At 39.0% G+C, this 27,311-nt stretch overlaps 1 protein-coding gene across 3 annotated transcripts in view; it reads right to left on the minus strand.

Moving 5' to 3' along the window:
* si:ch211-191a24.3 (tensin-3) overlaps window positions 1-26,885 on the minus strand; it is a 55,470-nt gene extending 28,585 nt beyond the window's left edge. The window contains exons 1-16 of one of the 3 annotated variants that reach the window (XM_014338396.2): window positions 26,700-26,884; window positions 22,020-22,193; window positions 21,383-21,433; window positions 21,177-21,299; window positions 21,003-21,067; window positions 19,538-19,621; window positions 19,166-19,278; window positions 18,224-18,284; window positions 18,053-18,128; window positions 17,330-17,459; window positions 17,036-17,101; window positions 12,526-12,630; window positions 6,887-7,846; window positions 2,898-3,025; window positions 1,619-1,727; window positions 1,464-1,532 (exon numbers count right to left, since the gene is read on the minus strand). In XM_014338396.2, the coding sequence (XP_014193882.1) occupies window positions 1,464-1,532; window positions 1,619-1,727; window positions 2,898-3,025; window positions 6,887-7,846; window positions 12,526-12,630; window positions 17,036-17,101; window positions 17,330-17,459; window positions 18,053-18,128; window positions 18,224-18,284; window positions 19,166-19,278; window positions 19,538-19,621; window positions 21,003-21,067; window positions 21,177-21,299; window positions 21,383-21,433; window positions 22,020-22,169 (2,290 nt within the window). In that variant the 5' untranslated portion in view covers window positions 22,170-22,193; window positions 26,700-26,884. Of the gene's footprint in view, window positions 1-1,463; window positions 1,533-1,618; window positions 1,728-2,897; window positions 3,026-6,886; window positions 7,847-12,525; window positions 12,631-17,035; window positions 17,102-17,329; window positions 17,460-18,052; window positions 18,129-18,223; window positions 18,285-19,165; window positions 19,279-19,537; window positions 19,622-21,002; window positions 21,068-21,176; window positions 21,300-21,382; window positions 21,434-22,019; window positions 22,194-26,699 lie in introns of those variants that run through there. The other 2 variants (XM_014338397.2, XM_014338399.2) reach the window with 2 other exon arrangements.
* Between the last annotated feature and the right edge of the window lie 426 nt (window positions 26,886-27,311).

Raw genomic sequence — 27,311 nt, forward strand, 5'->3', positions numbered from 1 at the left:
GAGATATAGAATGAGTAATAGCATCTCACTAAACTCTTGGCAAAGAAGCAAAAGACAATTCCCCCTAATTTCTATTTATTTAAATAAAAAGAACTTTCACATGTTAGTTTAATAAACTCAGTTTTCCTTTTAGACTCAAATTAGAGTAGACTTTAAAAAAGTCTATCAAATTCACTGGAATACTAAAATGTACACTATAATTCTACGAGCTTCATAAAAATACCAGCACATATGACACACCAGGATCTGTTGTGAATACCTCGGTAGTCGTTACTGGAGCGTTAGTGTGTCTGACTGGGTGCGCCATTGTTTTTTAGCTGCCTGATGCTGTCCACAGCAGTAGCCTAAGGTCAGACTGTGATTACAATAATGACTGTAAACATTAAAAAAATATTTCAAATGTGGTACGTCACTGTTTTGTCCAGACAAGGCAAACTGTTTCCCAGACTGCAGTTTAATTTTAAGTTGGGAAACAGGAAACTGTTGTCTGATCCCCGAGCGAAAGATATTTGGTGTTGTTTGTTAATTCATCCATGCAGTAAAGAAAAAAAGCCTTTTTTTACATAACTGATGATTACTCTTTCAGCAGCTATTACTCCATCCTGCTGCCGCTCTGCTTTGAAAAACGTGTTTACAATAAACAGGCAGACCCGCTGTTTCAAAGCTCAAACTAATCTGCCTGCAATACAATGCAAAATGCCACCATAAATATCACTTTAATTACCATCTCTATAATAGGATATCACCATTGCAACCAGTGTTCCAAACCGCCTCTGCCATTGCCATCAGCACAAGAACTGTGCACCAGGAGCTTCACAGCATAGTTTTGAATAGCAGAGCAACTCCTGTACATATAATGTGCGGTTGGCCTTGAGACAACATCACCATGTTGCCTTAGTATGATTAAATGCTCATTTTTACTCATTTCTGACAGCACAATAAACTCCTCCAGCAGCTATGTGGTACGCACCTCCTCAAGCAGGATGTCCCAACAAAAAAAGACCCTCCCCTCTCCCCCTGTCCCCTCCCAGAACAGGACATGAGTGGACATCCTGCCAGCAGTGGTCTCTTCCTCTGTTACCGAGAAACTATTATTAGCGGATATCCAGCATCAGCTGTCCTGCATGACAAGATATCGAAATCCTTTTGGTTTAAATAATATAAAGATATAGATGAAAATAATGAAGACAAAGGTCTAGAAATCAGGCATATATCTACCCTGACCACACACAAATGACCAAAAACAAAAGCCATGCCCGCATATGCAGCTAATAGCAACAAAGCATAGGTTAGGTATGTGTATGAGTGTGTGTTTTTGGTATCCTATGCCAGAAGGACATTCCAGCCAACTCTTGAACCCTGTCCAACAGCAATCAGGAGCTCAAGTGTTTGGATTGAGTGCTTTTGTCAGTAACACACTCATCTATGTTTTTGGTCTCTCACACACTCCTGGCAAAATGTACCTTGTGTCAAGCTGTGTTGGTCAAACTGCCTGCCTGTCCTGAGCTGGGAAAACTCTGAGAAATGTTTCACTGGAAAGAGAAGGAGAACACTGATAAGACTTGCTAATGCGAACACACCCACGAGCACAAGTGTTCATTCTGACATGATCTCTTACCATAAGGCGTTGGAGGAGACACTGGGAAGGCAGGAGTGGGAGGGACGATGTCAGAGCTAACTGTCCGTCCTTGATAGTCCACACTGTTGTATTTATAGAGATGTCCGTGCTTTTTAAAAAGAAAGAGGTAAGAAAGAGGTATGAAAAAGGGGAGAAAAGTAAAAAGCCCATTTTCCCCCACAAAGTCTTAAAAGATGACAAGACACACACACACAAGCAGACATCAGTCTTGTGATCTGTGTGTGGCTGCAGCCTGTGTTTTGGTGTAAACACTTGGGCCATTCATTCCACCCAGCTGTAAGACTGAGTGCAAAACTAAAAGACTGATAATAATAATAAAAATAAGAGCAAAGACAAAGAAACATCAACATTAAGATGTAGACATTGTTGCACAATCAGGATCTCTTTATCTCCTTCTCTGTAACAAAATTGAAAGTGCTACATCTAGTAAAGCCCTGTCCACACAAACATGGGTAATTTGGCCGTTCACTAGTGACGAATGAAACACGTACTTTTGGAAAGAGGGCATTCATGCATTTTATGCGGTTGCCAGCATGTAGCATAACAACCACAGCCACTGGAATAACCCCAGACGTGCTTGTAAAAGAATGGGTCGAGTTAGACTACTGATTGGGCATATGCCTTGCATTCAGAAGGAGACACATTGACTACTTTTACTCAGGCATGCATTTTAAAATTTATAGCATGTTTCTAGGGTGATTACTTCAAAGAATGTAGCTTTTTGAAAGCAGATGATTATGCATGATCCAATGCAATGTTAGCTTTATAGCCAATTTGCTCATGCTTTTAGCTTACCCCTGCTTGACTTTGTGACCTACTGTATTAGATTTGCTGATTCTCTAGCACTGCTAATATTTTCTTTGCATTGTTTCAAATTAGCTGATGATGATTTGCTGCTTTTTGCTTAGTTCCATTGGTGATATTTTAGCTTTGCATATTCCATTTATAGTAATGTGCAAAGCTAACGTGATGTTACCTTTGTGTCACACTAGCTAATGCTATAGCTCAAATATTTTAGCTCTATTCTTGATAGTTTATCGGTTTCATTTAATGCTACATTTCTAATAACCCACTTACCATAGCTTACATCTCATTTCAGATTAAGCTTCTTAACTGAGGCTAGATCGTTGGCAGGTTTGCTGTGTTGTTATTTTATGTGTTATTTTATGTATTAAGGTTTAAATAAAATTGTTTTTACAGATATATCCCAGTATGTAGTATATATTTTACTAAAATGAAACCTAAAAAGTGTGTTTACCTGAGAGGGCAAGGAAGGACTGTAGCCTGGGGAACTCCTTAGGCTCTGATGTCCACCCTCTCTCCATACTGGACTATGATGACCAGCGTAATCTGTAACATCAGTGACCTGCTTCTGTTGTATCCAACCTGATTGGAAAGCAAAGTGATAACGAGGGTTGAGGTTGGGGAGGGCAGTGGTGTGTGAGGAAGAAAGGGAGAGAACAGACAGTCAGTCAGATTATGATCTGAAATGCAGTCAACCACAGATTCAAATTCAGTCATTCCTTTTTCTTCTCCATTGCATATGCTTAAAGTTTTGTCTATTCTAATACAAACAACACTGAACAGTAGTTGGACTTTATTCTGACCGGTTGCAAATTAAGAAAGAAAAGCTGATGACGGTGATTCCTCTTTGACGTGTTGCCTCTGACAAAAAGCTTCTATTAGTATACATGTATCAACAAAGCAGGGAGACTATCACAAGGGCAGAGCTTATATGACTAAGCAAGACTTCACTGTGACCAGATGGTGGAACATCGGGGCGGCTTGTCTGGAAACCATCTGCTGAAACAATCAGTTGTTCTCTTTTCAAATATGAGTGGATAGCCCCCTGAGCTGGATCTTATCTAACATCAGAAATACTTAAATGATCTTTCTCAATAAGTACAACATTTGTTGTATGGAACTATGAAGAGAGTATAGTTGATAGCTAAAGATTCAAAAAGAACCAAAAGTCAACCAATTGATAAGGAAGTATGAGATAACTACAATATTACTGTAACTTAAATCATCCTAAGAGCCTGCAACAGTTAGCTTAGTATTGGCCTCGCTGAGTGCACACAGCTTAGAAAAACAACTAGATACGTCCTGAGCTGACTAACCAAATGTAGACTGTATGAAGCCTCTCACCATCGGCTTATTGCTTAGCACATTCCCCTTTCCTTATGGTTAACCTTGCAGTTCCAGAAATCACATCACTTTAAGAAACAACAACATCCAACCTACGCACATCTGGATGGAGCAAAAAGGCAGCACTGCTTGGTTCTTTCAATGAACAGCTTTAAAGTCTTACAAAGTATTAGTCTTGCAAAACCTGATCTAACTCCACAGCTTTGTTCACAATGGTAGCGCTTGCCTCCCCATGTGCAAAACTCATCAGCAACCCACGCCACCAACCAACCATTCACTAGGCTCTTCTCTCATGTGTTGTAATAGAGGATTGTATCCCTGTTTTGGGGTTTTTAAATAAAATATTGTAACTATAAATCAGTTACCCAAATTTGTTGACAGATATTTAAAGTCAAAGTGGTAGTGCCACAAACTGACATTCATGGAATGTCTACATTAAAGAACACAAAAAGTCAAAAAAAAGTAAGAAACAATTCCCGAGTTGGAAAAACAAAGCCAATGGTGATAGCTTCTGTCTTGACCTCTGCAAGCACTTTTCCTGATGAGTTTGTGGGCTCAGACACTCATTTGGGGTCTTTGTCCTAGTGAGTCAATTCCCATAGGTTCCCATATTAAAATGTATCACTTCGAAGCATTAAAAAGCATATCTACAGCTAAAGAAAGGGGGTACAGAAGGATCATGGTTGTTTTCACTGAAACAGGCACTGTTAAAGTTAAATTCTATCATTTGTATCTTTATATTTATATGTTTACGTTTACAGCACTGTCTGCAGCTTGCTAACATTGCTTAGTAACACTAGTACACACTGAGTACACTCCTTCCTCTCACCACAGCATGATCCCTTCTAGGTACGAATTACAGCAGTCAGAACACTGACACCGAGTCCAGAAATCAGGGTTTTATGCTGTGGAGATTAAGATAAGATAGAACTTTATTAATCCCTCGGGTGGGTTCCTCTGGGAAATTCGACTTCCAAAAAAAGCACAGCAACGACCGAAGTTACAGTTACAGAATTGTTATATATATATATACACACACACACACACACACACACACACACACACACACACACACACACACACACACACACACACACACACACACACATAAACACAGAGACAAATATAAATAAAATATACAAAGGGGATAAATAGAATAAATAGGAATAAAAAATAATAAAAAATTACATCAGTAGATTACACACAGTTCTATATGTTTCAACCAAAGAAGAAAAATATTTTTACATGCAATTGTGACCACAAAGTAAAGGCGGATTTTTTTAAAACTATACTTGGGCAAATATTTTGGGATTATTGTAAGCCAGTCTTACTCAACAGCAATCACCAAAACCACACCATAACATAGCAACCACAGACTGATGTGAGTCACAATACAGATATACTGTACATGAGATCACCCTCAGTTGTGGATTCATGTATAAACAGTGACAAGGAACACTGTGAGCTCAGCTTTCACTGTGAGTATTCATCATCTCAGAATCACATGAAAGCAAAGCTAAAGTGGACCAACTGAAACTAATCCAGTTACTGTCTGTCACACACCAGCGGGGCTGCCGAGGGAGCAGTGTCGAGTATCACTTCGTGCCCACCGTGTTTGTGAGAGGGCTATTCTCTTCTGAAGATGATGAGAGGGAGAAGGACAGCAAAGTGTTGTGTCGCAACTTCAAAAGCATTCCTGATTGCTCACAAGTTCCTACCTCGAAACATTTCCACAGTAATTAAGCAAGTGAAGTGTTAGTTACAGATCAACCTCCAGCCTACTGATACACTTCATCAGCTACAAACATACATTTTAAGAACTGATATGAACGATTTAGGAGCTGTCAACCTTGCAAGCTCTCAAGTGTTGGGGTGGTCTTACATGAACCACTGGTGGATGATAACATCACTTGTACACTTAAAACCCACTGACCACAGATGACTACCAACTCAGTGGTTGGCTGGTAAATGCATTGAATTCTTTCCCATTCAGATTGCAAGTAATTGCGGCAACCATCTGCTCACATAGCGGTTGAGGGTGTTGCACGTTCAACCTCTGTGCAACCACTTTCAATTGCATTACACAAAGATTTCAGAGTTAAGCATGCCAGATATAAACAAGCCAATCAAAACTTACGCACCCATCAAGTAGTCTGCTGAGTTAACCTGTGGGGATAGGGGGCCACATCAAAGTCTGTAACTATTTAACAACAAGTAAATCAGTAAACCTTAGTCCTAAATCTGCAATAAGACTAAACTGTCTCCTGACAAATGTATAATATCTTAACTTTATCCAAGAGCATCTGACATTCCCGACTGAATTTTGATAAAATTTAATTATGAAAAAGGATTGTTTTGATTTCTTTCACTGGCAAGAAGTCGAGTATGTCTGTAACCACACATACCTTATTTATGTAACCTTTTATTTCTGCCTCTGTATATTTCCATTCAAAATAAGACAGACTGGAGGGCAAACACATCATTGCATAGCAAGCAGTGAGGGCCTGATTTTACACTGCTTACATAGCAAGAATATGTAAGGCTGTTTAATCAAATGCTTCCTCCTTCTCAGGAAATACACTTACAAACACACCTTCTGTAAGAAATGCAGATGTAGCTCACAACCAAAGAGTGCATCGGCACTGCAGGCAGGGTTATAAAAGCTTCCATGTGTTCAGACTGAACTGAGCTTAACGATATATAAAATACAAGTTTCATCTGTCCACAAGCAATTTTCACAGGTGTGGTAATGGTAAATGAACTGAATCTTATATAGCGCTTTTCTACTCAAAGCACTCTATACAACATGCCACATTCACCCAATCACACCCATTCACACCAGCACTGTCTTCGAAGTTTCTTAGTGCTTCCTAACTACCATTCAAACACATTCATACTCCAATGAACGCATTGGAGAGCAATTTGGGGTTAGTATCTTGCATGCAGACTGAAGGAGCCAGGAAACCACAAACCTTCTGAGAGACCTAATGGAGATATCTCGAATATAAGAGAGGAATCGCTAAAATTTGAGGCTTCCCATTCATTGATGAATATATTACTTGTAATAGCTGATGTGCCATGCATTGTGTTTGCTTTTACCTGACTGATGAGTTCTTCCCTTGTTGCTGAGGCCATTGCTGTGTAGGGAAGCAGAGCGAGTTAAGGGGGAATAGCAGGTAGGAACAGGAACAAAGGTGGGATCCAAATCCAGAATCAGCTGATTGAGCTGCTCTATGGACTCATCAATGTCTGTGGATAAAGACGCTAGTTCGTCTTCTTGACAAGCTGACGTTTGTGTGGTATTAGCAGAGTGTATGTTCTGTGTTTTATCTATGATATGTGCATCATTCTCATGCACCAGCCCTCTCTGCACTGCTTCCCTGCTGCTGAGTCCTCGAGGTGGAGTGTCTGGAGCAGCCACAGATGCAGCCAGAGGTGGTGGCCTCCCTTTCTTTATCCTGCTCGACTTCCCATCCCCAACAACTGTAATGAAGTTATCACTGACAGCAGCCTTTTGTTGCTGCTGTACCCAGGAGTGCGTCAAGTACTCACTTTGGGCTAGATTCTGAGTTTTGGGCAGATTTTCAGACGAGAGGGAGCAAATACTACTTGAGTTCGGAATGTCTAGAGCAGGAACTGCACCACTATCTGCTTCATCCTCATCATCCAATATGTCAGTCTCCCTCTCGCTGGACGAAGCCTCTCCATTGATTGTGTGTCCCAATCCAGACTCATCTCTAGCTATCTCCTCCTTTCTTCCACTAGTTGAAGCCAGCTCAGTCATGACTTCCTGAAGAGGCTGAGGAAGCTCAAAGTCCACCTCAGAGACCAGCTTCCCTGCTTGGGTGCACTTGTCCTGGTTGGCTTCTCTCTTCAGTCTGGCTCCAGTCAGCCCCTGTGAGGCAACAGACAAGCCAGAATCACTGCTGGCAGATGGAGCTCGGTCACTGCAACTACCACTGCAGGTAGTTAAAGGGAATGAAGCTCCTTCCTCACTACTCGTCTTCCTCTCTCTGCCACTCAAAACAATGTTTCCAGGGTCCAGGGCATGGGGGGGAGCTGTGGGTAGATAAAACAGAATTATACCATCAATTTTTTAAAGCAAAATAAAATAGAAAGTAATTTAGTCAGAGATAATATGGCATTCATATTTCTGACTTTTTTATGCCACTGGAGTTCTTAATGTTTAACTGCCATTACAGGAGAGTACAACGGACAACTGGCTAATTACCTCTTTTGAAGCAGATATTTTTTTCAAATTGCTAAACTGTATTACGTCAGCAGCACAATCAGAGGACACAGATGTGATATTTCAGCATAAAATGGTCAAAGCTGCACAACTGTATTTAAAGCTGAAAACAGCACCTTGGAATTGAACATATTCCTGCTACCGGTGATTCTGTGCCTGCACAACTACTGTACATGACTCATTACGCCAGACACACTCCATGGAGATAACACAGAGCCCCATTGTGTTTGCTGGTAGATGCATGTGTCACACAAAGGACGTGTCTTTCAGAGACGTCTACCTTGGGTCAGATACAACCGATAGCATGGTCACGCACACAGCTTTTCTATCCTTTAACTGGGTGTAGCAACAAGAGAATATATTTGTCTTCCTGCAATTCCTGCAATGATATAGCTTCAGAAATGGGACAAATTGCTATTTTTTGTCATATACGGTGCTTAACAAATTCATTAGACCACCTGTCATAAAAACAACAAAAAACTAATATGTTAGAAATCCTGTGTAAAACTAATAATGACTGAATTCATGTTTTATACTTTGCTGAGAAGTCACAAATTAGGTAAGTAAGGTTCATTCAGGTAGCACTTTTCACAACAAAAGAGTGCTTTGCAATACAGAATGAGTGTAATTCAGTGTAACAATCATTACTGGTAGTTTTATTTTAGCATTAAAAATATTATTTTGATTTAAGAGCTTATCCATGCTGGTGGATTAACCACTAAAGTATTTAATATAGCATCATATTAGATTTTCAATACTTTAAAAATACTTTTATGTATAAAGTATTTATGGTTAGAACATAAAAGCAGTCTAATAAATTTGTTAAACACTGCATATCATATGACAGTAAGCTAGGTCTTTGACATTGTTATAGACCAAATGAAAATATCTGCAAATTGTATCCGTGAAACACAGAAAACTAAACAGTGCTGTATGACTAAAAGAGCAAGTTATCTTCCAAAACAGGGTGCTGCACTTCGACAGGACTGCCCTGTATAGTAAATACAACAATACGTACAGTGCATACCAGAGCTGTATGAAGATAGCCTCTTAAGTCCAGAGAGGCAATAAAACTCAAATACCAGACATGCATGGTAAACCCTCACAGCTGGTCTAATAGCTCTCTAACAGAGAGATGCACACAGTTTCCAAACATGCTGCATAACTCCACAATTTACAGAACTTCATCACTTTAATAGTAAATAAATAAATAAATGAAGTCGAGCTTACTTTTTCGACTGCTAGGAGTAAACTTTCACTGGCCCCACTGCAGACTAGAAACAGGATGGAAATGCTTTGCTGAAGCCTAACCACCCGAGTCACAGAAAGAGGAAAACAGGAACAGATGACAAGCAGAATGGAAAGAGACACAGGGACGAGGGTAGAATGAAAAGGATGGAAGTGAAAGCAAAGTGAAAAAAGATTTAGGCTAGCTTCTCTTCTTCTTACAGTGTTTGTAGTCCTCACTGTCTCTCAGGCTGCCACAGGAAGACAAGCAAAGAACATTCTTTCTCTTAAGGTGCTAAGAGCTCTCCAGTGTCCCCCCTCCTACTCTCTCTTTCCCCTCTCTCATGTCACTCTTGCACTCAGTCCCTGCACTATGAATCCCCGCCTTTGCCGTCAACACGTAATTCGCTCTGCTTTGCCTCCTTTTTTTTGCCCTCCCCCCTGCATCCTGTCCAGGCTGCGACAGGTAGGCAGAGAGAGAGTGCACTCATGCATTTTTATGTCCAAAGGGGAAACTGGAGAGAAAGGAAACTGAAGGGTGGATCATTCACTAGACTTGCAATCACACACACACACACACACACACACACACACACACACACACACACACACACACACACACACACACACGAACACACAGGTGGAAAAGTGTGTACAACACATATATTGCACTTTCAAGGGGAAAAACACACACATACCAAAAAAACAAAAACAAAAAGCAAACAAAGCATAAGGACCTTGAGCTCTCCAAATATGGAGAGGGGAATGTAAACATGGAGGCGGGCTTTGGAGAGATTGTCTGGAAAAGGGGGATGGGACACATTGGACAAATTGCAACCTGCAACTTGAACTTGAAGGTAGAAAGAGTGAGGCAGGAGATTAGATAAAGGAGACAAGAGGAAGGGAGAAAGTACAAGAAGATGAGGAGATAAAGTGAGGAGGAGTGTGTGGGAAGGCAAAGCAGAACCATCTGTGATTGAAAACAATGTTCTTGCAAGTGTCTGTGCAGCTAACTGGCATTGCACCTTCATTACGCTTATGTGTAACGTGTAATGGCTATTTGTTTGCATTCATGTGAGCGTGTGTCTATGTGTGTTTACATGCCGCTTGTAAAAGCTCTATCTAAATTACATGGCTGACCATGGGCAGGTTTAGCAAAACAGCTGGAACCGAAGCCTTAACCTTCCACTTACAAGTGATTGTTTCAGCTGTCTCGATTTTGAGGTCTTGTTTTGTATTGTTTATTTCCTGTGTGTGAACATTTATCCCACCTAATGGAAACTTCATATAAAAAAAATTTAAAAACCCACACCCGCCTCCAAAACACACAGCTCTGGTCTGGCTGCGCTCTCAAAGATTGGCATTACACCCGTTCCCAGGAATGTCAAAGAGGCCTTTGTGACCACAACAGTTGTAAGCTGTCACACTGATGACCAGGCAATTACCCACAAGACTGGCCACAGCAAAGGCCAAACAGACAATCTCAGGGATCTAAGGGTATTAACTACTACATAACAGCCAAAGGTACTGTAATGGAAAGGTTATCAAAAAAGCTACAAAACACACACAGATATATAAATATTTGACATATCATCACCTTATAAAAAATTCTGGGATTGGACCTTAAATTCGAAAGATATGCTTGATGCAAATTTGGCAGGCGTGGTCTCTTCCATCTCCAGATTGCTTGGAAGAACTATGTTCCTTGGACCACTTTCTTAATTGCATTTTCAGCACAACCTTCAGACAGCAAACATCACCTTCTCTTTCAAATTGAGATAAATATTATTTAAACTACTGGAATATATCTCTGATATATTCCAGTAGTTTTCAGCAAATGTCAACAAAATACTTTTCTAGTCCATTTTTGATATCAACAAATCAGGGCACCATACATTGGTCCCTTGGGGAAAAGGCTCTTGGCAGGAATATGGCATACAGAAGGTCTCTATTTTGCAGAAGATTCAACTCACATGGTAGAGGCGCAGATAGCCATAAAAGGATTACAAGGACACAATTTAAGAGTACGGGCTGTGTTAAAAGCTGGAGACCGAAAAGGATATAATATTGAAGGGGAGTTCATCGAAGTCAGAGAAGTTTTCTTTTAAAAAAGTAACAAGACAAAGTTACACCATTCCATTTGGATAAGCAAGGCCACCAGTCCTTGCCCAGTGAAATCTAACATTGGACATTACTTAAAAACACATTAAAGGAAAGTGATCACTTTCGTTTAACCTCAAACAGGATATTTTTATAAAGCTCCTGAGATACTTGCATACTGCTTTAAATTACTGTTAGTAGCTGTAATTGTGGCTGCAGTTGGCTGCTGTCAAGGGAAGCTGGCTTAACTCTGGCTGCATACAGAGCTACTGCAATCACTTTTTAAACCTCTGTCTTTCCCTAGTAGGCTACTTGAGCATTACTATAATGCTTGCTCTAGTAAAGGGTTATTTCACCAATTGTAAGCTTTTATTTTGCATTTGTTTTTCAACGCAAAAATATTCTTTACAGTCTTTGCTATTGCTATTGGTGTGGCTGTATTTAGGAGGTAGAGCGGGTTATCTACTAATCAGAAGGTTGGTGGTTTGATCATTGGCTGCTCCAGTCTACCTGCCGAAGTGTCCCAAAGCAAAATACTGAATCCCAAAGAGCTCTCTGCTGTGTCCATTGGAGTGTGAACGCTCTACTTGGGTGTAGAAACAAGGGCTTATACAAAGGTGTGTGAATGGGTGAATAATATAAATCACAAATTCTCACTTTGGACAAAGTTAACCCAGATATTTTTTATGCTTTATACTGGTCTGCTTTATTTCACTAAAAGCCTTTGTGTGAACATGAGCACGATATAGAGGGATTATGTAATCCTAGATTTTGTAACATTGGACAGGGTGGCTGTAAAGCAGGTACTAAAGCTATCTGCCCATATGGAAATTGCATCTTTACTGGTTCACTACCTGCTTAGATGTGTGTAACGTTTTTTTTTAAATGTATTTATTTTTACTTTTATTTTGCGACCATTTCTCTATCACAGACATAGCTTTATTGTTTTTTTCTTGTTGTATTTATATATACTATGTTAAAGCAGTGAAGACAAGCTAATCTATCTCCCAAAAGGGGTATTCAGATAAAATGTTATCCTGTTCAACCCTGGGTAATAATACATTCAGAGGAAGTACAGAAATTCAAAAAACAGGAAAAGAAACTGAAAGAAGGAGAAGAATGTGGGGAATTTCTGATTAAGAAATATTAAAATACACCTCACCTGTTTCTAGACAAGATGTGTCCTGATAAGAGTCTCGTCTAACCAAAGGGTCCAAGGTGTCATAGTCCACTGTCACAGAGCGTCCATTGTGCCATAGCTCTCTGCCTGCACATGACAAACAGTGCTGGTCAGGAGTCAGTGAAACAACAACAAGACACACAAACTCAAACACTGGTGTTAGGGCAAATCCCCAACAGCCGATCCTGCAGCAAATCTGCTTCAAATATTGCTGTGAGCCTTATTTTGGGTTAGACTCTGATTTCTATCAGCTCATTAAGATCTGTGTGTCTGGATGTGTGTGTTTGTGAGTCCGGCTGTATATATTTCCTGTGTGCACAGTATCTACAATCCAAATTCCTGTCAGATATGTGTGTGTGTGTGTGTGTGTGTGTGTGTGATATCTCTGTGTATTGCTTCCTGTTGAGAGGAAAGGAGTGTGACTACAGTTGATGATGGCCAGTTTGGCCGGTGTGGTGTCCAACACTGCCCCCACCTGGCTGACCGATCATTTCATTCACAGGCAATGTGTCAGAGTGTGTTATTCTTCAGTTTGACTCCTGTCTTGTCTGCTTGAATTAAAGACACATTGAAGCCTGGTGCAGCCTTTTAATCCAAATAATATGAATATAGTCTTGCTGCATCAATTAGAGAGGCTACATGTTTGGTTTTTTCAAGGTTTTTCACCAAACAAGAAAATAAAAGTCAGAATATCTGAGGGGTATCGCAGAGAGACAAAAACAGTAGTTCTCCAGGCATCTTGAAGGGCATTACTAAGCTCTTCTTTGGATCTTGGGTTCACTTTCAAGTGATAATGTTGAGGTCCAGGCTCTGGGGAGGCCAATCTATGACCGACAGTGTTGCATTGGGTGATTTTCTATCCAGGTATGCTTTTACTGCACTGGCAATGTGTTTGGGGTCATTGTCATGAACCTGAATTCCAAAAGGACCTGTTGCCACTTATTTTTCACTTAAAATTAATAGAAAATTGGCCAAAATCCAAAGCAAAGTTGGAGAGCTATTACTGAAAACCATTTTAAAACTTAGAACAAAGTCCAAATGTTGCCATTAGGTTGCTGACTGACCAGTCTGTAAGCCAAGCTGACTGAAGTTAAGTTATGATAGATATATTTCAGTGCTTAAAGATGGGTGTGATAAGTGACATTTTGGGGCATATCATTGCTGGTATGATTGCCATAGAAACACCCCCAAAAAAGATCTAGCATAGTTTTTATTAGCCATTAGCATGAGCAAAGCTAGCAATCCTTTACTAACTGTACAGCACAGCACAGAGCTCATTTTCTTTTTCATTTCCTCTTGGAACATATTTATAATGTGATTTGACTAGCTAACTGCAGCTCTGGAGCAAATGACTAAACATAGTTTGTTTGGATGGCAGCGCTGATGCTTGAAAAACTGAAAATGACAACTCTAAAAGGTTATCTATATGTCATCAAGGGCTACACAACAATCAAACAAATTACAAGTAGGCATGTTGTATAGCTGGTTGCAATACTTGTCTAAGTGTCTTGTTTTATCATCACCATTGGATTTCATCTTATGTGTCAAATTGTGAGACTTTGCAGGAACGCTTGGAAGTATACATTTAATGTAGTCCTTATGCTAGAGTTTAAGTTGTTTAAGTTGTTCCCTCAGTGCTTTTTCTGTGTGGGCCTTCAGGTTATTCATTCTATAAAGTTCTTGTCTCTGTCTATATCTATTTCACTTCCTCTTTTATTTAGGTAGTCTTCTGTCTTGCATTTTTTGCTTCTTTTGCATCACTGTCTTGATTAATTTCAACCCTGCCTGGTTCCTTTAATTGTGTATTTATAGCCAATTTCTGTTGTTCTTTTTCAGATCATCTGTTAAGCTCTCCTCATCTGCTCCCTGTTCTCTGCAGAATTTTGGATTTTGACTTTTCCCTCTGTGGACATTTGCTTTACTGCATTACAGATTTAATTAAAGGTTAGTTTTTGGTTTAATCTGCTGGTTACTGCATTACTGCATTTGCATTCTTCTGATTCCACACTTCATGACAGCTCACAAACACATATACAAAAGCAAAGAGCTGTTACACAACAAAATGCACAATCAATACAAAGATTACTCATTTTTAGTAATTTAAACATTAAAAATGTAATAATACAGAGTTACTATCTAACTTAACATGGAAACTCTCATCGATATATTCTTTGTAAATTTCCACTATTTTATTACTTTTATTGGTAATATATGAAAAAAGAATATCACAGTAGAGTATATCTTTCATTTTTTTGGATTATCAATTTAATTCAAGAGTTAAGCTGTATGCTGACCCCAGACAAGCAGCTATCACCTAAACTCAAACAGGTAACAGGTAGCAGTAGGACTTTGTTGCTACCATTTCCAGTACAGTCGCTGTGAGGATGGCTGTGAAGTGCTCTTTATGCTGCTTTTCAACTTTGCTGTTGGGGTTTGTGTTGATATAGAAACACTAAAAGAAAGACCTTGTGCGCCCTCATCCTCAGGATAGAGATTTGTGTCAGTGTGTGGGACTCTAGCATAATTTTTTTACTGTTAACTAATAATTATACAACGGTGCATTTCATGTCCTGTTACAGAGTAACACTAAAGTAGTGTAAGAAATGACTTTCTCCAGGAAGTAACTGAATAATTTAACACATTAGTTCGTAATAATTAGTAAAGAATTATTACTACAATAATAACTAATGTGTAATGTGCACTTATTTGGAGTAATGACTCCGAGACTGACTCTGGATCTGGCATTAACAATGTAATCTAATCTTTTCTGTATTTTATTGTGTTATTACTGATTTAAAGAGTAGCAAGACATATTTTCTCATAGCTAGTGTGGTGATATGCAGTGTGTTCTGTGACCTGAATTATAAATGCCTGTAATAAAGGCTGCAATCAAATAATATTTAAAAAAAAAAAAACTTCCTCTGTTTCTGTAAGACACCAAATATTTCATCTCACTTTCTCCATCACTAGGCCAGTGAAATTTAAAAGACTGCAGCAAACAGTGAACAAGGAGCTGGTGATGCTAATGTTATTGGTGCTGTTCCAGAATTATTCAACTCCAAATTTGGAGTGGGGATGAGTTGCAAAGTTGCTTAAAGGCACACAGAAACTGTGGGCAAGCTAAAGTGATATAGCATTTATTTATTTGTGAAATCCATTGCAAGGGTACAAGCTGAGCCAAAAGTATATATATTTTTAAAAAAAGGCAAATGTGGTTTGGCAATTAAATCAGTGCAGGTGAGCTAGACTAGACTTGATCTAACAGTATGCTTGACTTCTAGGAATCTGTGTATGAGTAATGCTTTCATATGAGTAATTTCTTTCTACCCTGACACTAATACCCATGTGCGGTACTGACCCACTATGTCTATGCTCTTCTAGGGCAACTGTCATGCAGCGTTAACTTGGCACTAGTACATACATGAGTCAGATCAAGTTTTATATGAAGAAGAAATCTTTCGCTTGAGACCTGCAAATACATTTCTTTTAAGATACAGTACAATGTATCTTGGTATATAGTATTGCTTTATATTTTCCTTCCAAGGAGCCAAAGTGCTCTAGAGCAATAGTTTTCCAGGCATCTGAAAGCCTTAGAACGTTTTTAGAAGAAAGTCTGACTCATTGGTGGAGGCTCTGTCATGGTTTGGAGCTGCATTTCAGCCAGTGGTGTTGAAGATTCTGACAACACCGATGGAAATATGAAAACAGAAAAGCACCAGGTGTTTTTGATCAACCATCCAGTATCATCTGAAAAGCATCTGATTGGCAACAGCTTAGTTTTTCAGCACAACAATGACCCCAAACACACTGCCAGTGGAGTAAAAGCATACCTGGATAGAAAAACTGAATATTCTCAGTCATGAACTGGCCTCCCCAGGCTGGCCTCCCCACACTGCTTCGATAATGTACTTCCACATTATCGAAGCAGTGTGGGCTCATCTCGACAGAGAACAGAAGTCAGCCAACGTTCAAAGAAGAGCTTTGAATGTCCTTGAAGAGGATAACTATTCCTGGAGACTACTTAAGAAATTACCCCCAAGCTTGCCTAAGAGAGCTCAGGCTGCGTTGAAAAATAAGCTGTCATAGCAAATATTGATTTTCAAGCTTATTAGAATTGCACAAACTCAGTTTTTTACCTTATATCCTGTATTTCCATACTTGTGCAAATATTTCAATAAAGTGCTGCATCTTTTTTCTATTTCGTAAAAAAATATAAAGAAATGAGGAGTGGGTCAGGAGTTTTGAACAGTACTGTAGTTATTCTACAAATGGCAGCTGCCAAACGATCTGCTTTTAATGAGTGGTGGAGTATATAAAAATGTTTTATGTTTCTAAACAGGATCAAAAGACTTTAGCTGGCTCAATGAGAATTCTTAATATCCACCAGAAACTGCAACACCTGCATCATATTTTAACCAAAATTATGATTATGCATATACAAGCTTTACTGAAGAACACATCAAAGGAAAGTTTTTTGTGAGAGACAGCCTACCTGCAATTTTTTCAGGACTTTCAGAGAATAGCAGCTCTACTTTTCCATCTTCTGGGAACCGGGCATCTGGAATGTTAAGGGAGAGATCAGAGAGCTGGACAGTTAACTTGGCATTCTGTGCATATTTCCATGTGCCCTTCACACCTGCGGAGCTGATATGGTTCCAGGGTTAGTTCAAGTAGATGGAGAGCAGACTGGCTGACAGATTTATCAGTTACTGATTAAGCTTGATAGTGGTGCTGCACTAAGACTGCACCTGGCAGTGTGTAGGCTGAGGTAGCAGGTCATAAATACCTTCTCTGGCACAGTCAAGGTCCGCCTTTGAGAAAGTGAGGGCGTGTCCACATATGAGGCCCGTGTGAAATTGGAGCCGGAAGACGACCTGACGACTGGCTGACCGGCTGTTTTTGTCATAACAAACCACCTACAAACAGACAGTGAGACGATAATAAAAACAAATAAAAAATAAAGCATGACTGTTTATTTTTTTGTAAAGATTTTTAAAAAGTTACATTTAAAATTTAGGCAGATTAAAACAAAGATAGATTTGGGTCTGGCATTAGACAGAATGGTCAGTTCTGTTTAACTTGTCCTGTTGGTGCTCAAGCAAAAAAAATTACACTCATGCATACATGCAGATGCACAAATAAACCATTAAAACCATATATATACATATAACTGCAAGTGCAATATTCAAATAATGCAACACAGATGTGTCCTCCAATTACAGAAATGTTTATTATTATTATTAGTAGTAGTAGTAATAGTGCCGGAGGGGTTAGACATGGGGCTAGATATTCAAAAATCAGTCCACAGGGGAGCATTCGATTCAGGTGAAAAGTTTTAATAAACTTTACATTCATGAAAGTTCATATTTCTTGAAGAATGAAAAATTCAAAATCAACACATGTTCAGAAAATTGTTTACAAAATTAAACAATAGCTCCTTACTCTTGTGTAAACATCTGCTCATCAGTTAGCTGATAAAAATCAAAATATACAGAGTATCACAACTCACCATGATGTCCCCTTTGAGCAGCTGAGCGGGCTGAAGCACAATGTAGAGGCGATCTGTCTCAGCTGCATTAACATGGCTGAGATGAACATGAGATCCACATATTAGTACCTTATGCTTTATGTAAGCTCCACGGTTACTGTGTTTACTGTGTGTAGATTATGTATTTCTTACTAAATTGGAGACGTGCAAACAGCTTGTAGACTTTGGTAGACCCTCAAGAACAGGAAACATCCTGAGACAACATCAACAGAGATATTATAATTCAAGTTAAACACGGTAGTTTAAAAAAACTTTGACTAAAGATAGACAGATAAAGCAAGTTCACAACAACAGTGACTCCAAGGCACTTTATATAGCAAGGTGAAGACTTAGACCGTCACTTTTCAAGCACTTCACAGTGGACAGTGGACAGCAGCAGTCTTTGGTGTACAGGCTGGGCACACAGCCTTACACTAGGAACACTCAGAGAACCCTAAGAATCCATTTACTGATTTTTTTTTTCATTTTCTGTTACAATAACATGCAAGGCTCACCTTGGTTTTCACTACCTTGTTGAATTTTGAAATTGTGTCATGTTATGTGTAAAGATCTGATCGAGGTGTTGAGGATCTCTAGATTAAAACAATGGGTATCTTGCTAGGCTCATAAAGGCTCAAATCACATCTCTGCTTCCTCTACATTGCAAGGAAATGTCACAAACTGCAGTTGGTGAAATAACCACTTGAGGCTCGCTCCAAAACAAAAAATCCATAGATTTTCATGTCAAAATGGCTGAAATAAACAGACTGGTATAAAAAAAGGTTTTGATTTCTATGACTACTTTTTCACTTTCAATGTTTATTTAGCTCACCTGTTTTAATTTTAATAAGCCATAAAGTTATGCACAAGTTTACCTTGTTGAGTTGTACATTCAGTTTTTTGGGGTGTGTCTTAAGTCTGTTTTTAATCAGCTCATACGTCCCATAATCGTATAGTGAACTACAAATGAGCTTTGCTATCCCAGCTATCCCAGGTTAAATATATGGTCATAACTAATTGACAAAAAAAGAAAAAAAAGAGAAAAAAAATCAGGATTGCATGAGCTAAAATGCCAAACCTGTTTGTGCTACTTACCTCCATCTGGTCTTAGTTTGGGGAGACTATAAAGAACAACACAGAGCAGGAAAGATGGAGAAGGAGACATCTTTAGTCTGCCTTTTAATATGCTGCCCAGCATCCATACATACCTGAAAAAGCAGAAAGAAAGTCTGTATCTATAACATTATTAGAAATGGAAGACAGTATAGTTAGATTTTCACTGAATTCCCTGGTTCCATTGGTTCTCAGTAGCTTTATTATGTTAACTGTTTCACAAAACGGTCAATCAGGTGATCAATGAGCATGCGATCTGAGGTCAATGGCAGATGTTTTGGTCACAGAGCAGAGGTTTAGAGTTGAACCACAGTTGAACTTTGACCTCCAGGAATCAGTCATGTAAATCTTTACCGTTTCTGTGAAGGGGTCATAAGAGCAGAGAGTGTGTCATTGTAGAACCTCCTCATGGCGAAATGGTCGAGGGAAAGGTCTGCACTGAGAGACAGACACATTTTTAGATAATGTTCTAGTGTTTCATGTTGATGTATATATATATGTATAAGAGTGAGGTGTTCAAGTATGGAACACATGCACTGTCAACGTGTCTGAAGTTTCCTCTTTTTCTGCATTTTTTTAGTGATTTGCCTCAAATTGAACTTTCCCAACATGCCATAATAAGATGTGGCAAAACAAGGACATCATTTTAATAGTTCAGCTGTGGACCATAAATTCACACATAAACTATATGATGATGCTATGAAGGCTCTTGTGTTTGCTCAGAGTCTGTGTAAATGTATTCACTGGTGTCCAACAGAAACAGGATCCCTGCCCAAAAATCAAACATAATCACAGTTCAAAGTCTCTACTGTCAGCTGTGCTGCCCTTTGCCTGGTGGAGACACGCAGCAGATCAGCCACTATTCCCTCTGTCTATTGTTCAGTCAGCACTCTTTGATCTGCAAACATGTCCAGCACTAAATGTCACTACTGGCTCAATACTTCACAGCTCCATTTCCTGCACTTTGATGTAATCAGAGATAACATTACCAACATGTGAAGTCCAGAGCCTGAAAGGTTTTTTTGGACACAACAACATATGAAAATATTATTTTTGCATCACTCCGAGAAGTCCATTTTATGAGAATTTAGGATGAATCCTTTGCAAAACTTCAATATCTGTATCAAAATGTAAGGTTATACTCCCAAGAAGAGAAGAGGCCTGTGTTTAGGCCTGATCCCAAATTTTAAAAGACGGTTTATTGATCCAGCTATCCGTGCATAGTTTGTTGATTTATTTCAGAAGCCAAACACCAAAATGAAACAAAAAAGTTTATACTAACACTGTTGCAGAAGGTCTCAAAAATGTTTTAGACCTGCTTAGTTTCTCCCTTCTCTCTAGTTCATCCAAAAACCAACTTAAGGTTTGACCCTGGAGATGTGTAACACTTCTCTCATGTAAAGCCTAGACCAAGCCTCTGGAGAACTTCAGGACATGTTGAGGAGGTTGTTTAGCCATTTGAATCAGCTGTGTTGGATCAAGGACACATCTAAAACCTGCAGGACACCGGCCCTCGAGGCCTGGAGTTGCCCACCCCTGGCCTATTATCTTGCTGTAGGATGAACTCCTTTGAAAAACCTCGAAAACTGACAGCAGGCTACATTTTATAAACAAATATGGCCTGAACCCAGTGTGATGACTAGGGTGATCTAGATCCCTTTATATTAACTCCACCCCAAGGACACTAGTGTAAGATGAGACCTAAGCCATGTGATATTGCTTTGTTTTACATAATGGCAGTGCAGTTATTTAGTCCCTATGCACAACCAATATCCAGCACAGCAGAAACTTTCCCTGCTGTTTAAAAAGTCAGTGTTACCTGGCTGAGATGGAGGTGAAGTGAATGTAGGATGCCACCAAAACTCCAAGTCGACCTTTTCCTCCCTGTTAGGAACAGTCAAAAGATCAGGATAAATAAAATTTAGGTGCTTACGTACATCGCACAAATGCCTTTAGAGAACATGCCAGTGTCGGTGACTACAGTGATGTTTACCCTGCAGTGTAACACGAGGACATGCTTTAGATGGGCGTTCAGCCAGTTCTCTATTGCTCTGCACACACCGATGATCTGATCCAGGCTGGGAGCCAAGAGATCCACCCATCCTGTGTCCAAAACCTGACGGAAAAAGCCCCAGTTGCGCTATAGTACCTGCTTACAGTTTTACATTGTGACATTTAAACTGAGTGCATTAGAATTACCTTGTGGTTGAGTCTGCTCACAGTGTCATGCTTCCGGGAGAGGTTGATGAGCTGAAAAAAGGGTTGTTTGCATGAGATAAAATAAATCAATCACTTCTGCTGGTTGCATACAAGATTTTTCTGTGGTTTAACATTTATTAACTAACATTTAACCTTACAGTTACCTGAATGTTTGCATCTAGGTATGAGGAACATGATGATTAGGGAAGCAAGGTCAAGTAAGGAACTTTTATAATATTTATCCTAATATAGAGCTATATGTAACTTATAAAACATATCCAGTCATTCAAGGACAGAAAACAAAGACTTCCAAACATAAGACAAATTATACTACAATGAAAGGAAGAGTGTAATGAGAAAAATGATAAACTAAATAAAATGTTTTAAGTTTCTCATAGTATGCATTTGATTTGTGTTATGTGGTTGTTTTGATGCTTTCCATATTGTTTTGGAATAAAGAAATTAGTAAAACAACTGAATGTACGAACGGGAAGTGTCATAATTGTTTAAATTATATTTAATTTTTTATAAAAGCAGGCCACTGTCTCTCAAATCTCTGAATCAGTTTGGTTTGCTTTTCAATTACCTTTAAAAATAAAATTTCTCTAGCTACCTTTATCTCATCTACTTGTCTCACCATGTAGTTTTGTCCATGCTTGGACTGCAGCATGGGAATAATCTCCCATAGGTTCTGCAGATAGATCTCCTCTGGACACCCGGGAGGGGAGTATATGGTAATGATACGTTCAGTGATGTAGGTCAGATCCATTCTATGTGCTTCCTCCATAGTTGGTTTCAGTCACACAGTTGCCTGCAAAGACCCAAGTAGTGATACAGAAGGTGAAAAAAAGAATAGCTGAAGAAAATTTAGAGAAGTGAGACTTGCTTGTGTCACATCGGCTGCACTTCTGCATTTCAGCTTACACAGCATGGGACTGAGTTGAAATGCGATCAGTCTTACAAAGCCTTTTACATGATGTGTTGCTAAAACAAAGCAAGGTCATGGACAACCAAAAGCTTAGTCACCGGAAGCCTTACTGAGCTTGCAACCACAGAAGAGTTAACAATGAGCCACAAACACCAAATCTTAACCTCATTACTCATCAGCACTAAACCTGAAAACACTGATTCTGACAAGACATGGAAAATGTGGCTGAGCTGTTTTCAGTCTCATGACTGGAACAGCTTGACAAAGGTCTTTTTTTAAGTTTTAAGCATTACTGGCCCTATATTTCGAAAAAAGAAAAGTCATATCAGCAGGAACCTTTTGACTAGCTATGCTACTTTGTTTTCTGTTCCGTTATTTAGCTGACAAAGTCAGTCATTTCACTCAGTTTCTCTTTAAAATAGGAACAAGTGGGTACTAAAAATGATAATTCTAGAAAGACAGTAGCACCTCTTAGAGTTTTTAAACATGTTGATATCCATTTCAAGTGTATAAATAAATGTTTTGAACCTGATGAGATTTACTACTAAAAATGCTTTTTGCTAACTAACACTTCACTATGTGGACAGCAACTAATATTCATACTATATTACACATGTAACATTAGTATAAAATGTAGAAGTAGCTTTCTGTCCTTAATAACATGCTTTAGACATTTACTTTTGACGCCATTTTTAGACCATATATAATGTTAACAACTCAGCAAGTCACAAATCAAAATTTTGTCACATTAATGCAAATATTGTAATAAGTTATAGAATTCTTCATCACTTAAAGTTATTGACAGTGATATAGTGGATAAGTGGATATAACCTGTAGTTACAAAAAGGCAGCTTCCATCTTCTACGACCTCAGTAAATATTTTAAGTTTATGGGTTTTGCTGTTATTTTCAGGTCAAAGAGAGAACATTATGTCAATTTTCATGAATTTCCAAGAATTTCAGAGAAGAATCATCCTTGACATGCTCAACCAATGAATGTGCCGTTTCATAGTAAGAACTCAAAACAAAAATGTGCAAAAAATATATATATATAAAAACATGTTAAAAGCAATAGCAGAGAGGTATCGTTTGACTGTGTTTATATATGTTTATATATATATATAATATTTTTATTGTCAGTTGTGAAAGTGTGAAAAGTTAAGCTGAAAAGCTGCGCATACAAAATTATATTAAAATTAGAACAAAGAAATAAAAGGTCTACCCTTTAAAATCCATTGGATAGTCAAGTTACTTGAAAAAAGTAATCAGTAACTAATTACTGATTACTTCCCCAAAAAAGTAATCCCATTACTTTACTGATTACTTATTTTCAAAAGTAATTAATTACTTAGTTACTTAGTTACTTTTTAAAAACACGATTTACAACCTGAATAGGTGATAAAGCGATAGATTTTTCAGCCCAATTCTACTTTTTCTGCATAATCCATCATACAAAATGTAATCAAATGGAAAAGTCTCTTTTTTAACTTGTTTTATTAGTTTTATTCTTTTAACTTTATGCATCAAACAAAAATTAAACTATAAGCAACATTCTCTGACTTGAATAAATTAGTTTAACATTTAAACCTATTTTCTACACATTCCAGCACATAAAATAAAATATTTTTTGTGTTTACACTCACTCTTTCAAATAGATGCAAGTAAAACACAGCAGAAAATAAATAAAGTCAAAGACTCAGCGGTCCTGTTGCTCTATTTTCACCTGTAAAGCAGGACTGCGGTAGGCGGAGGTTTACCCTGGTGCAGGTGTGCCGCGGTCAATGGAAGAATCCGCGAGTTTCTCTGTGAATTTCCCATTACGTTGGTGCTTGCTTGGAAGTTTAGGGATTTTTTTCGCTGTAAAAAGAAGTTTTCTTCCCACGCACAATGGACACTAATGTTTTTGTCCCTTTTTATGGAATCAAACTCAAAGTAAGGTCAGTACTTCCACGCTTTAAACGCTGCACGCTCATACTCTCTCCCGCACTCGATATATGATCCATTGTTGATCTGCACACATCTGTTGTCACTGACGGCGCACTCGCTTATGTCACTGTCGTGAGACATTCTCGCAAAAAATCACGGTTTTAGTAACGCAGTAACGCAGCGTTCCTACGGGAAAGTAACGGTAATCTAATTACCGTTTTTGCAATAGTAATCCCTTACTTTACTCGTTACTTGAAAAAAGTAATCAGATTACAGTAACGCGTTACTGCCCATCTCTGATATCTAGAGGAGTGATACCCACACACAGTAGAAGAGAAATTAATGTGACAAGAGCAGTGGTTGACCTGCTTTTATCTTGACCATGTGACCACAGCAAAGTAAACAGAGACAGGCATTTTCATTGAAACAACATACAGGAATAATCTACTGCAGCAGCAGCCTGCGTCATTAAAGGAACTACATTTTTTTAATTTAGCTGCCAAAAATTGAGCTCTAAGTTATGTTGTGTGTCCAAGAACTGTGTCAAAAAAGTCTTCAGGACGTTTTGGAGAATGATACAGTTTTTGGGTTTTTTTGTTATTATGTTGTCCAATTTTGAGTGTAGTAAGCAAAAAAGATTGGCAAAGGACCAGGATTTGTAAACCTCAAGCTGCTCAAGACTGAACCTGAGAATCTAGAGTTCTTCAACAATGAAAGAAATGAATATGCTAGGATAGCTGACAGCTTTACTGTAGCCTCTAAAGACTAAATGGCAGCAGAGAGATGCAAAATAAGTGCAAACAGACATGAACAAATTGCAAAGAGATGCAAAATGAGCTGACATTGATGCAAAATGACTCCAAAGAGACACAAAACCACTTAAGAGAAGCAATAGGCTGCTACAGCCTATCTCAGGTACCACAGGCCAACAGGACACCCTGGACAGACCACTAGCCTGTTACTGGGCCAACACCTAGAGACAGACGACTTTTTTTCTTCTTTCATTCACACCTGTGGGAAATTTAGAGTCCCCAATTAATGTAACCACACTAACTCCATGTGTTTCTACTGCGGGTGGAAGCCGGAGTACCAAAAACTAAGGGGAGAGGACGCAAAAACATAAAGACAGACTAAGAACAACACAAAGACAAAAAAAGTACTAAAAAGAGATAGCTAATGCTTAAAATGAGATACAAATCAGATAGAGTTAGAAAATTACTATAAATAGATAAAAAAAAACCCTACTCAGCCATAAAGGTAACCAAGAATCATTAAACTACTGCAAACTACTACACACACCAAAAAGACTGCAGGGCAGGGGTGGAGGGGGGGCTTTTACACATCTGTGCTCAGGGACCCGTTGGCCTCAGAATGCATGCATACATATACAGCATGGTGGTTTAAATCTTAACTGTCTGTGAACTGGACTTGTTGCACTGCTGTTTTCGAGTGAGCTCTTTCTGACAGGGTTGGGTAAACACTCTTAATGACTGACTGCTCTCCAATGATGTATTTCTGGGCTGTTTTTCCAACGTTTTAAGACTGCTGCAATCTAAATTTGTCCGCGCTCCGCCTGTGGAAGCAAAACAAACGGAAGTGTGCGACTTAACCGCACACATGCATATACACATGTTGCCATAGGGAGCCCAAACTGGTCACATCCAATTACAGCCTCTCTTTCCCCTTTTAAAGGAAGGCATTTCAAAATGGATTAGCCATCTTTATTTCTCTATTTTTCTCCTCACAAGCGAAAGACTTCCCTCTTAAATGCAGAAGGAGCAGAGCCAGGGTTTGATTTGTTAACTCAGCCAAACGGGCTGTTTGAAATTGAAAGTGTTTTCACAAAATAACACAAGTGAAATTGACAGCGATGTCCCACCATGGTTGTGGTGGTCAGGATCTATTGTCCAATTCTGTGCTCTCCGTTAAAGTCTCCTTTGTCCTGAACTTTAAGCTAATCTCCATTTAGTCCAACTGATCCCCACAAAGATTTTTTTATTTTCTTACACATTCTCCCACCCCAACCCAGAGATACACTGAATTGAATCCTGCAGCAACATTTGTATCAAAATCATGTCACTTCACTCAAAGGAATTCTCAAAGCAAGTTGTTAGCAATGGAAATGAGTGGAATTATCACAGCCCCACTGGCAATGTAGGCAAGATTTTAAGACTTAATATAAGATTAAATGACTTAAGACAGACTAAAGCCCAGTGGAAACACGTCTCCTGGGATTCAGTGTCTTAATGTGTCAGTGGGTTAATCTTTGCATCTGCGTGGGAGTGGTAATCCTAGCCCCCCGTTTTGAATTTACCATCCATCACATGCTACCACTAAAGAGATTTGGACCAGCATCAGAGGCTACTGGATTTCAAGGAAAGCTTTCAAGCGGGAAAGCAGGATGTTGGCTAACACTGCCGCACACTTACTGTAACGAGTTAAGAGAGAACAGGAACAGGCTTACCTCGGCCTCTGGTGCTGCAAACAAGAAGTCAAATGTACAGCCTGATGAGTGAAAGTCTGTGTACATGTGTGTGTGTGTGCGTGTGAGAGAGAGACTTCACAGGAGGTGGGAGGAGGGAGGAACAGAGAGCAAGAGAGAGCGTGATAAACTGCACTGTTACAGCACTGCTTGCACTTTGCCCTCTGTTGGACTGCAGTGTGACTTCACTGTGTGTCCACCCCTGTTTGTGAAAAAGACAGCTGGAACAATCCAATCACAGTACTCTTAAAAAAACAGCCAGCAACACACATGGGAGCTGACAAAAATGTTTGTTCTAAGTTATCTCCACTCCAGGGTAACTCTATTCAAATCTACTGCATAATCTCCCAACATTTCAATGTTAACTATTCACATTTTTTTAAACTAGAGAGTGGAGAAACAGAGTCCTCTAAGATATGATTTACCTTGTAACTTCACTTCTTAAATTGTTGCTTGTATGGTTTATGTCTGCCAAGCCCTTTGAACCTTCATGTGTGATAATGGGTTATACAAATAAACTGAGTTAGGTTGATTTGACTTGTAAAACTCAATAGTTGGTGAAAAATGACTGTTTTGCATGCAGTTGAACAGTTG

Source organism: Haplochromis burtoni, unplaced genomic scaffold (genome assembly GCF_018398535.1).
Source record: "Haplochromis burtoni strain Fernald_Lab_line unplaced genomic scaffold, NCSU_Asbu1 Contig_99, whole genome shotgun sequence".
Taxonomy (NCBI): Eukaryota; Metazoa; Chordata; class Actinopteri; order Cichliformes; family Cichlidae; genus Haplochromis; species Haplochromis burtoni.